The sequence below is a fragment of the Ambystoma mexicanum genome, chromosome 4p (assembly GCF_040938575.1).
Source record: "Ambystoma mexicanum isolate Mex_15411 chromosome 4p, UKY_AmexF1_1, whole genome shotgun sequence".
Lineage (NCBI taxonomy): Eukaryota > Metazoa > Chordata > Amphibia > Caudata > Ambystomatidae > Ambystoma > Ambystoma mexicanum.
This window is the reverse complement of record NC_090927.1, coordinates 581,106,492-581,119,193: the sequence shown is the minus strand read 5'-3', so window position 1 is coordinate 581,119,193 and position 12,702 is coordinate 581,106,492. Positions and strand designations below refer to the sequence as shown.

The window sequence follows — 12,702 nt, the reverse complement described above, 5'->3', positions numbered from 1 at the left end:
ATCAGGCCTAACCAGTATAGCCAGCCAGATATAGTGGGAATTGTAGTCAGAAACGTATGGAGAGCCAAAGGTTGCAGACCCCTGTTTTAGGGCACCCTTGTATATATTGGCTAGGCAACTTGAGCTTTTGCATTCTAGGTTTGTTTAAATTAATAGTCTTGGTTTCTTTGTAATAGGTGGAGTACATGCTGGTTGCTTTTGATCATGAAAATAAAAAAGTCCGTTTGGTCCTTAAAGGGGAAGAGCTTCTTGAGATGTTGCAAGACAAAGGGGAGAAGACTAACCCGAAGTAAGTGAGATGCAAAATTTGAGCAAATATTGAACCATAATCTATCCTTTTATTGTGCTCTAATTTCCGAGTTGTCAATTCTAACCCCTTCCAAAACCCATTTCAACCATCTCTTAGCATTGGCTTTTAATCAAATTTGAAATCTCATTTTGCACCATTTGTGACATTGGCTTGTTTGGTCATCTGTTAGGTCGCCTTAAAAATTAATGCTACTAGAACATTGACATGTGTGTTTTCTGTCCACCAAATAAGCGGTTTATTCTCGTTTTACTCTCCTAAATCAGGCAGTGCTTCCAAAGTGCAAAATTGCAAGTTATAACGTACTAGATTGTCAATAAGGTGACTTCCCACACTTTGTGATTATTTTTTTTTGTTTTTGTTTATATGTTGGTGTCGTACTGAATTGCCCGCCTTGTTCACCTTATTAAATCGCATTTGTACAACTGTTTTTTTTAAATGGATAAGTGAGCTAGTCATTCACCATTTCTCCCCCACCCCTTCTTTTTATCAATCTGTGTTGAACAAAAATAAATCCTTTCACGACACTCATAGACTTCTAACCCCTGCCAATGTGCATGCATAATCTTCTCACTGACCCTATCGAATTCTTTTAAAGTTTTAGGTTTTAAAACAAAATTAGTTTATACTTTCCTGGAGCTCCTGAATCTGTTTGTGTCACATACGATGCATATACTGCTAGGTTCAGAATATTACAAGCTTTCCCGAAAGTAAACGTAGGCGTTGACCAGGGTTTTCCTGTAGTGTGCATGGACCAGCAAGCCTTTTAGTGGATACTCCTTCAATGTTTTGTTTTCATCTTCCTGCCACTGGTATGGTCATGGGGTTTGGAGAAAGGGCAGACTTTTAAATATTTTCTTCAGAGCTGGAAAATATAACAAATTAAGACACCAGGACAATATCGACAGTCAGTAGATCATAGTGTTTCACATGAGGCTGCCATTCTTCGTAAAATTTCTCTATAATATAATCAGAACTGAGATTTTCTATGGAGTGCGCTCCTCTTAAACTTTGCCCCAAGTGTCTCAAACTGTTTCCCTGGCTCGATACCTGCAACAAACGCATGCAATATATATGTGCTACAAGACTGTGCAAAAAAACATATGCAGTGCATGCAGAAAATGTAAAGCACAGACTTTAACAGGTCTTGGGCTACAGTGCTCGGTGGCATACAGCATGGAGGCAGATAGGTCTGCGACTACCGAGAACAGAGGGCAGTGACCGTTTCCCCAGTCTCAAAAACATGGAACTTGTGGGGTCCAAAGCCAGCTGGCACCCATCTCCAAAGTGGTAGGTCTGAGGCAAACTCGGGAGACAACCAATGCCTTCGAAAAGGCTGGGGGCCTAGTTTACCCATGGTGCCAAAGCCAAGGTCGTACCACACAGCCAGTGGCCAAAGCGAGTGCCAATCCTCTTTATTCAGGGCATACAAGAAGGGGGAGGAGACAACCAGTTGTCAGTTGTCGGGGAAAGAATTCTCTTTTGGCAACTTTCCCTGCATATTTTCTACATCTCCTCCCCCCTGCACCCCCCCCCTTCATCCCTCAATCCTTTTGCTTTGTTTTTGAAGTTGGACTGACTTATTGAAGGGTAGTAAATCCTTCAGCTTCACTGGCCTTTTGCTCGTTTGTTGCGGGGAAACTAATCAGTTCTTCAGACGTCCAGTACTTGGAAATTTCCCTTTTATCTTTTTACATGTTTGTAACCTTTTTCATTTCACACTGCCTCTTACAATGCAGACAATGGGGATACATTTGTATCACCCTAGGCTTTTGCATTTGGGATTTTTGATTACTTTTATATGTGCTTAAAGACAAGCTTGTGGCGGGAGGCATATATTTGCCACTTTTGTGTTCTTTCTAGTGTGCACATTCCATTTACCGTATATGACTACTAAATGATGCTAGTGCACTGAAATGACCATGCCACAATATTTTTGCTTGTTCTCGAGTGAAGCCAATAGGCTAGGACAACTTCTAGCTGTTTTATTAGTTTACATTTTTTTTAAACATGTTTATTTTTGAACCAGTGCACAGATGAAGCGATACAAGCATATCAAAGACATATCATAAACTCGATCCAAAAGGACGTGACTGAGCGAGCAGAGACAACTACTGGCTGTTTTGAATAGTGCAGATCCTTACCATTGGTGTGCTTGGGACTTGCTTTCAGGCTGGACTTTGGATAAGAAGAGGACTCCTGTAGCCATTAAGATCTGCGTAGGAGCCAATAACTCCTTGTAGACTAACATCCTACTGAAGATTGAAAGAAGGCTCTTGAAGTCTTGCATCCTGTTCTGTCTGGTCTGGTGAAGTACTGTTGGACTACCTGACCTCCCTAGACCCTGAGCGGTGTTTCAGCCCTTGCATTAGTGGGACCAACTAGTCTCAACGTATTCTCAAGGATCCAGCTGTCCTGAGTCTTCAGAAGTCTCTCGGAGGCTCCCTCACCAGAAGCACTGGTGTTCCGCTTTTGCACCTGTAACTTTGGTGGTTGTCCGCTTGTGGTTCAAATTGCCTTCCCTGTGAATTTCAGCATCTTCAACTGCGATAGGAAAGACTGCCGTCTGTGTGGGATGGCTGTCGTTGGAACTTGCCTTCCCCCGTCATGTGTACTGGAGAGTCTGGCATCAATGACTCTTGCATTTCTTCATTGCCAGGGGTTACATCTTGCACCTGACCGGAAGAATCCTTGTACCTGCGGTTCCTGGGCACTTCTCACAGAACCAACGGCCCCCAGTGAATCCATCCTGTTATCTGGGAAAATCAAAAACTGAGTTGAGGGGAGGCAGAGTTGTGCGGGTGGGTAAGTAAATGCAGAGCATGTGTTGTCCAAACCCCCCGCCCTCCCCTTGTCCCTTGTTCTCTAAAGGTTAACCTTGGAACCAGTCCCTGTGTATCCTACATTCCATTCCACTACCTTTTGTTTGTCGAATCTGGGTATTCTATTCTGAAATCCAAGAACACAATTTTCTTTCTTAGTTTTCCTAGTAACCTTGTTGGATAACTTCTTTTGAACAATCACCAACAGAGGTAAATTAGAACTTGCCTACAGAGACTACATTTTGGGTAGAAGCATTTAGACGCCTGCGGCACAAGGCCTCATTGTTCTTTGGGATTGGACGCATTTAAAGAACCAATTGTGAATGTATAAATTAATGGTGCGATAATATGGTGTCTGTAAAGGCCTTGAATAAATGTTTGTATTTCTATACATTCCCAGGCCTTGCAAATGCTTAAAAATTCCACTAGACCTGTAGGTCGAGCTCCTTAGTTCACTTACTCGGCCTAAGAGAAATACACTTGCCCCAAGGAGACTGGTGATAAATTGTTACCAGTATTCTTTGTAAAATGGTGCATGTTGCCATAAGCATACTTCATATTTGGTGCATTTCTGTCAAGCATGCACAGTGAAACTTGTATTCGCCATTTACAGTAAATGAAAAATTCATTTTTAACATCCCCATGCTCGCAGCAAGCTCGAGTAACATGCAAATGGTACTCGCCCTTCATAAAAACGACTCGCCAATGCTAGTGCCCTAGTAGATTTTGTCATCCCTGATTCCTATCTAAATTGATTGCTTGTGTGCTTCACTGTGTGGACCCATTGTGGACTCCAGATTCCACTCCCACTCTGATATGATATGGCATTTGTAACGCGCCTATACACAAGTGTTTCAAGGCGTGACGAGGCAGGGAGGGGGGAACATGGGGAGACAAACGATCCTACTAGGCCAGGTGTCATTCAGATCACGCAAGTGCATAGGTAGGGGGGACGGGAAAAGTGCAAGGGGGAAAGGGAGAGGGGAAAGTGCAGTACAAAGTGATTAGTAAAATACAGGATAAATAATGAGGGCCAGCTGGTGGCAAGTGCAGGATAAGTGCAGACAAGTGCTGGGAAGGGGGTCTGTAGGGATACAGAGACAGTCCCATAGGGCAGGGGTTGCCAGGGAGGCAGTGCAGGGGAGAGTGGCTGGGCCAAGGGCCGAGATTGGCGAGTGGCCCAGTTGCTGATTCAGTACAGTTTCAGTGATTTAGCAGGGGAGACGGGGAGAGAAAGCAGAAGCAAAGAGGAAGGTTTTGAGGTGCTTCCGGAACCGGAGATGGTTCTCCTCAAGTTTCAGGGAGGCAGGAAGGCTGTTCCAGAGGGAGGCCCCTGCTGCGGAGAGAGATCTCCTCCCAACTCGTTGCTTGGAGAAGCGACTGACCCTGAGTGAGTTGGAGGCAGATGAGCGAAGAGCTCGAGAAGGAAGATATTTAGGAAGAGAGAGTTGAAAGTATTTTGGCCCAAGGCCCCAGAAGGCCTTGTGGACAATGCAGAGGGTTTTGAACTTAATCCTCGCAGCCACAGGGAGCCAGTGTAGCGATTTCGGTCCTGGAGAGATACGTTCCTTGGGCTTGAGGACAAGGACAAGTCTCGCAGTCCTGTTCTGGATGAGTTGCAGCAGGCGGAGAGTAGAGACAAGCAGATTTAGATAGAGGCTGTTACAGTAGTCCAGCTTCGAGAGAACCAGGGCTCTGGAGACAGTGAGCTTCTGGGGGAAGGAGAGGAAAGGAAGGATACCTTTGAGGAGGTGCAGCTGTTAGTGTGACTTCTTAGAAACGTCAGAAATGTGAGGAGAGAAGGAGAGTGTGGAGTCGAAGATGACCCCAAGGTTTTTTGCCTTGCAGGAAGAGGGCCAAGAGAGGCCGGCCAGAGAGCTGCAGGGAAGGAGGGAGTGGGTGTGCCGATGAGTAGAATCTCAGTCTTACTGGCATTAAGGCAGAGGTCGTTGGCGGCACACCATTTCTGGATAGCAGAAAGACAGTCAGAGATGAGGGAAGGAGAAGAGGAGGCCGAGGGTAGCCTGAAAATGAGCTGGATATCAGCCGCATAGCACTGAAAGTTGGGGCAGAGAGCAGCGATGCGGTGGGCAAGATGTGCCAGATACTGGTTGAATAGCCAGGGAGAGAGGTTAGAACCCTGGGGGACACCACAGGTAGAGAAAAAGATGTCAGAGAGGAAAGACCCCAGTTGGACCTGGGAGGGTCGATTTGAGAGCAAAGAAGTCAGCCAAGCCAGAGCCTGACCAGTGATACCCAGGTTATCACGGAGACGGTTAAGCAGGATGGTATGGTTGACAGTATCAAAGGCAGAAGAGAGATCAAGCAAGATGAGAACACATGGAATGTTAGAGTCAAGGTTCGAGAGTAGATCCTCACGGATGTTCAGGAGAGCAGTTTCCGTGCTTCTGGCATCTCTGAAGCCAGACTGATGGTCATGAAGGCTACCAACAGCTTCAGCATGGAGATTAAGCTGGGAGATGGCCAGTTTCTCCAGGAGCTTGCCCAGGAAGGGAGTGATAGAGATTGGGCGATAGTTAGCTGGGCAGGAAGGGTCAGAGGAGGGTTTCTTAAGAAGGGGGTGCACAAGGGAGTGCTTGAGAGGGGATGGGAAGACTCCAGAGACGAAGGAGTGATTGCAGAAGTCAGCAAGGGCAGGAGCCAAGGAGTCGATGTGGTCCTTGATAGTTTTGGAGGAACAGGGGTGAACCTGTTTTGATGAGACTTTCATAGATCGGACTTGTCTCGAAACCTCGTCAGCAGAAAAAAGGGGAAAGGCAGAGAAGGAGAGGGGAGGGGTGGCTGCAGAGGGGCCAGAGGACGGGCAGGGAATAGAGGGGGGGGGGAGGTGATAGGAGGAGAGTGAGGACAGGATGTCCTGAGTTTTTTAAATGAAGTGGGAGGCCAGTGCCGTACAGAGGGCCTGGGAGGGGACAGGAGAGGTAGATACTGCAGCAGGATTGGCCAGCTCCTTGCAGATAAGAGTTCGGCCGAATTGTTAGATGCCGCAGTGATGCGGGCTTGGATAAGGGCTCTCTTCTTGGTGAGAACGGAGAGCCGGTATTGCCTTTGGAGCAGGCGACAGGCCAGTTTGTCAGAGGATGAACATGAAGCACGCCATTTCCTCTCTGCCACCCTGCGCTTGCGTTTAAGGGTGACGAGATCAGAGTCATACCAGGAGTTACATTTGGCTTTGGGCTTCAGGCGGATTCTCATGACAGGGGCTAGGATATCAAGAGTATGAGATATAGCAGAGAGGAGAGGGCTGTGTCAGGATGGGAGTCAGCCGAGGGGGGAGGAGGGGGCAAGAAGGTGGCAGCGAAAGCCTCAACTTACACACGCTTCATGGGTCGGATGACCGAGAAGGAAGGTGGCAGTGATGAGGGTGGCTTTGCCTGTGGGGTAGGCAGGGTGAGGTGGGAAGAAAGGAGAAAGTGATCACTCCAGGAGAGAGGAGTGGAGAGAGGGACAGAGAGGGGAAGGTCAGAAGAGATCAGGGCATCTAGAGTGTGCCCTGCAGAATGGGTCGGCCCAGACGGGAGAATAGAGAGTGAGAGAGAGTCGCAGAGGTCGCGAACGAGTCCAGAGGGGGGACAGGAGGCATCCAGGTGGATGTTGAAGCCACCAAGAATGAGGAGTTGAGTGGTTGAGGACAGGAGTGCGGAGGAGAGGTCCGCCCACTCGGAGAGGAAGGAGGAAATTTGACCTGGTGGCCGATAGACAGTAGCCACAGTGAGGGAATGGCTAGGAGAGAGAGAGAGAGAGAGAGAGAGAGAGAGAGTCTGCAGACAAGACATTCGAAAGAGGAGTAGGTCTGCGTGGGAATAGCCGTGGCAGGAATCCACTCAGGGAAGATAAGGGCCACACCCCCCCAGCACGGCTGGGCCTGGGCACAGAGAGGATCTTGTAGCCGTCAGGTAGGAGTGTGTCAAAGCTGGTGACAGAGCTGGCCGTGAACCATGTCTCAGTGAGACCGAGTACGTCAAGGTCCAGTTCCTCAAGAAGGCGGCAGATATCAGAGGAATGTTTGACGGCAGAGCGAGAGTTAAGAGTGGCAATGTGGAGAAGGTTGCCATCTTTAAAGGACTTCCGGGGAGGGGTACAGATCAGAGGTACGCCCTGCGGAGGTGAAGGAGCAAGGGAGGGGGCAGGGAGGGAGGGTAGAGGCGAGGTAGCTGAGGACAGAGAAGGGGGGACAGCAGGAGAGGGAAGGAAGTTGATGAGGTGCGGGAAGCGTCTATCAAAGAGGTGAAGGTTGGCCTGAGGGCCTTGGACCTCAGGCCAACCTTCCTGAGAATAGCCCCAACGTCTCTCCACCTTTACCTTGATTGGGTTTTGGTTATCCCCTCAGTGTTCCCTTATAACTATTGCTATTACTAGGGTAGCCTCCTAAAATCTGTCCTCCAGGCCAGATTATAGAATCCCATTTTCACAGCAGACACACATGGCAATTGACGCTGTAAAACTGGGAACTGAACACTACTCTGAAAAGATCGGCTCGAAGGCACACACACCTAAACCTGGAGTCTAAAAGCTAGGCACTACGAAAAATGCTCTGACCCTGGATATTTTGCAAAACATTTTTACTAGCCCTTTATTGAGGGTGTTTTTTTTGTTCTGGTTTGTGCTCTGTCCGGGCTTGTACTATCGCATTTTTTAAAAAAAATAATTGTACAGTCTATTTTCTCACTGAAAAAGAAAAACTTATTGAATAAAATAAATCTGAAAATTTGAATTCAAGAAAAGATTTGGTCTTGGTCTAGTTGAATGAATTACCTCTTTACAATTTTACAATATGTTTATATCTCTCGTCCCGGTGCTAAAATAGTATGACTAATGTGTTTTTGAAACAATGAAATTCAATTTGATGTGATTTGATATTCTGTCAAGATCCCCATTTATGTGTTTTGACTTTTTTTTTAAATTTGATTTAGTTGAAAATTCAACTTTACAAATGTATAAAAGCAATCGTTTAGTAATAATATACAAGTTTAGTCACAAAATTATATACACAAGATATATAAATATCAGTAAACATTAACAGTATATACATTATTTCATCATGCTGACTATGCGATCACTTTCTGAAGAAAACCGAAAGACGCAAAGTGCAATTTAAAAAGAAATAAAATCAAATTTTTTATACACACATTATATATGCTTCCAAAGCTTGACTAATTTGTTTTCATTTTGTAGGAATAAGGGGCTTCCGCTCATATGGGAAAGCACCATCAAGAATATGATCGTTGCAATTCTGACTGATATTTTCACAGACCCAAAGATTTCAGCCCGTATTTCATCGTTAGCTCGAACGGAGTACTTTTGAGTCAAGCATTTAGCAAGTTTACAACGATGTGGTATGAAAGCTTTGCATTTCGTGATAATGCGACAGAGTTTCTGTGAGAGATGTATCCTTACAGAAAAGACAATAGATCAATTATTTTTAAACAAGACCTCATCTTTCCAGAATTTCATTAACAGGCCATATGTTGAGTCATAGTTAGGATTGTCAGTCTTAAATTTGGTGATGGGCATCTAACAAGATAGTCAGCCAATGTACGTAATTGTTTGTGACCAAAAAGATTCCTATTGAAATCCTTGAGTTTTAGGCATTTTTCTTGAGTCAGTGACCAGTCAGATTGAAAGAGTTTGGTCTTCGCTCGGTCCGGATTTGTGACAAGGAGATCGATCAAAAGATCTGCCTTTGCAAGGACATTCAAAGTATGTGTTCTCCATTTTGAGGGGAATGAATAAGTCGAGGTCAACAGATAATCGGCCAGAATGGCTAGACTATCTCGTTTAGATAAACCCTTGATACATTTTCTAAGTAATGTGCACATTTTCCAAGTGACTTGAGCCTGTATCGACAAGAGTCCAAGTTCATATCTTAGTAGCATAATAGGAGTACTTTTTGGCAGATTTAGTATGGTTTTCCAAAATTTAGCTTCTAACTGTTTCCAGAATACGGTGGTTCTAGGTAACACAGATTCCATCCCATAAGTGATAACTGGTATCACTTTTTGCTGGTAGACCTAATGGGCGTGCAAGTAAATTTGCCAAATCTAGCGTGAACAATTTTTGCCTGAGAGATCAGCATTGTTAGTTTGGTTCGCGTTGTTAGTTCAAGCGGTTTTTCACAGGTAAAGTTGTTGAAGTTAATCCCTAGATATTTGTATTCTGAGACCACTTGTAGCTTGTGACTGCATATTGACCATTGGAACTTATTTTGAAAGGACGATTTCGGTTTACCAAGTATGATGATTTGTGTTTTATTTTGATTCACGGTTAGGTTGTTTGCTGAGACATAGTGATCAAGTACATTGAGAAGAGTTTGTAGCCCAGATGGAGTTTGGGAGATCAAAACCAAATCGTCCGCTTAAAGAAGCCATGCCATTATTTGGTTCCCTAGCTTTGGGGAACCAGACCGTGCTGAGGCAAATGCGTCAGCTATGTCCAATAAAAATAGATTAAATGGGATCGAAGCAAGTATGCATCCTTGCTTCAAGCCTCTTGCAGTTGGTATCATTTTAGAAAGAAGGCCTTCCATGTTCAGCTTAATTTGTACAGATATATTTGAGTGTAAAAGGCTCACAATTTTTATCAGTGATTTAGGGCAGTCATATTTCAGCAGTTTCCTCATAAGAAGTACCCTGTCCACTGAATCAAAAGCCATACGGAAGTCAACAAAGGAACATAAAGTGGTTGCTTCCGCATGTTGTAAGAAGACTTGATGGCATTGAGAAGTGTAAGGTTAATTGCAGTACCTAGTCCTGAAACAAAACCAGTTTGAAATGGGTCTCTTCGATGGGTTAGAAGTGACCAGGAATTCAAGTCACGCAGGACTAGTCTGCAAAAAAAATTCCCGGGGACATCTAAGAGGGCGATGGGACAGTAACTCATTGGATTTTGCCTATTTCCTTTTTTATGAATGCGGACAATGATTGAATGAGTCCACGATTTTGGAAGCTCTTGATGACGAATAATTAACCGAAATAATATATGTAAAATGGAGGCCCAGAGATCAACCTTCTTTTTTAATACAGCGTTTGAGAGTCCATCCGGACCTGGGGCTCGAGACATGCTGGCTTTGTTGATGAAGTAGCGAATATCATCCTCATCAAACTCCAGATCGAAAGCGGTGGAGAGCATGTCTAGGGTCTCAGGCGAAGTTGGAGCAGCATAAAGGGACGAGAAATGTAGTGTCCAGTCATTTTCCGAGACACCATTTATTTGGGAAGTGAGTTGTGGCACCTTGGTGACCGAATTAAGCAGTTGCCAAATTTGAGCCTTGTTTTTGCCTTGGATATGATTTAGCATGGATTCACCATCTTTCTGATATTTGGTGAGCTTATATTGCTGCATCCAATTTCTATAGACAGTTTTGATGGTTCTGAAAGCAGCAGCTTTTAATGCCGGTAATAGACTTTGGACTTGTCTTTTCTGTTTTCTAAACAGTGCTTTCCTAAGGCGAACTGCATTGTTGCACACTTGGGTTATTTTCAATTTGGAGTTCTGCTTGGTAGCATATAATTGCATTAAGTCATAGGGAACCACATTATTTACGTTGGCAGATTCAAGACCTGCTTCATCGCAGATTTTTAAGTGGTCATGACAACGCACTAATGATTGATTGGACCATTTCACCCGATTCAAAGAGTTGTTAGTTTCGACCGTCGTGCCCAATAGCATCTGTCTCTGCAGACACAGAGCTAGGGACAACATGAGCTTAAAAGTCAGTGGACGATGATCACTGTATTCAGATGTTTTAACAGCAAAATCATTGGTGTGTTCAAAAAGACTGCTTGTGACAAAAATATAATCAATGATAGCAGGCTGCTTTCGTCTGAAGCAGGTTGCAAGGGGAGGGGAATCGGCCACGTTCGTGCCATTTAGCATGACCAGGTTCCATGATTTCACAAATTTGTTCCACCCGTTCTTGTTTTTTGGATACATCCTCATTCAGGAGATGTAGATTCAAATCCCCGGCAACTATAATGTATGTGATCCCATGCAACAGAATGACATTCTCCAAGGCAGTTGTTAGATTTTTGAGAAACAGTGCAGTTTAAATGCCCAGATGATTCCAGTTTAAATTGAAACAAGCAATATTAAAGGAACTGATGATGACATAAAGAGCATTGAATAAAGGAGTTGGGCGCAGGCAGCGGAAATAATTGTATGTTAGCTAAGGTGTTTGTAACAGTAAGACATAGGCCTTCCTCTTTAGTGGCTCGTATAGCCGGTTCTAACTGTGTGTCATACTTATTCCAAGTCGGAGGAGTAGAAAGCCAAGTTTCTTGCACGAGTACCGGATCATAATCACACAGGAAGCTCCAAGGATTGTTTGAGATGACTGAATCCTCTTGTGTTCCAACTAATAATAGACAAACACACCTACACATCATCCCGATCTAGTTATACTCTTGTAATGTGGCTATATTCTTTCTGCCCAGATGAACTCCCTCCAGCATTGTATCTTGGTGTGTAAGCTTGGGATTTTTGGGTGGACTTAAGACATGATTTTAGTGGACATTTTGTGTCGGCATTAAGTGAGATCACGAAACCCAAGTTAAACAAAGATTCCCTTGCAGCCCAAATGATGTTGCGTATGATCAGAGACCGGGTCCAAATAAGGACTGTGCTAAGATCATCTTTATTTGGGAATTCCATTTGATCTAGGTCATCGGACTCGCTTTCCCTCAGCGCAATTGTGTCAGAGAAAAGTTTAAGAATACTCTGTCGATTCATGGTATAAGAGGAAGTAAGGTCCTGGCGACAGGTAAGTAGCAAGGAATGTCTTGTTTCCAATTTAGGAGTGATCTTTTTCGAGGTTAATAAAGAATGTCTTGAGGGCAATATGCTAGATGGCGCAGATACGCGGCTATTCGTGACCTGTGAGTTTGAGTCTTATCAGGATTTTTTTTTGGTGGCGAGACAAATTTTGGTCTCGAGTTCAGCATCCACAGGCGAGCAATGTAATCTTTGATTTCCTCAAGATCAGTTTGCGAAAAGTTTCCATTGTTTGCTTGATCCTGTGATGGACTCTGAGAGGCCTGATGCTCTGACTCAGCAAAAGATACTTGCTTGGCTATAGGGTTTTTGCTTTCTGTAAGGATCATCGCTGGCAGGGATGCAGATGTGGTGGCAATGGTGCATTTAGCCGGATCATTAGCTATGATGGGGAAGCCGGGAGGATCAAATTAACGGTGCTCAAGGTATAGGTCAATTTCACGTCTTAGAGCTTGCCTTGAAGCCGCAGTGTCATTGGAGAGCCCGGTATTATTTTTTGCAGAAACACTAGGGGGTTTTGGCGTAATGGTCAAAGGTACACTCTTAGAATTGATTTGTTTAGGAGGTTGGTGACCTTCAGCTAATTTAATCAATTCATCTAAGGGAGGATGATCTATGATCACTCTCGGGGATTGGCAGGACTCAAGATGTTTATTCTTTTTCAAGTTAGCCAGAGCAACATATTTTTTTGTTATAGTACTCGAGGCCACCAAGGATCTGCTATTGGCACGTGTTAGGTTATTAATGAATTGTTTTGTTGACGATGAGGCCACCAACTTCGAA

General features: G+C 44.5%; 1 protein-coding gene across 1 annotated transcript in view; it reads left to right on the top strand.

Annotated features, from left to right (window-relative positions):
- GCLC (glutamate-cysteine ligase catalytic subunit) overlaps positions 1–12,702 on the top strand; it is a 281,892-nt gene that overhangs the window by 36,586 nt on the left and 232,604 nt on the right. The window contains exon 2 of the mRNA XM_069606130.1: positions 177–289. Coding sequence (XP_069462231.1) covers positions 177–289 — 113 coding nt within the window. The remainder of the gene's footprint in view (positions 1–176; positions 290–12,702) is intronic.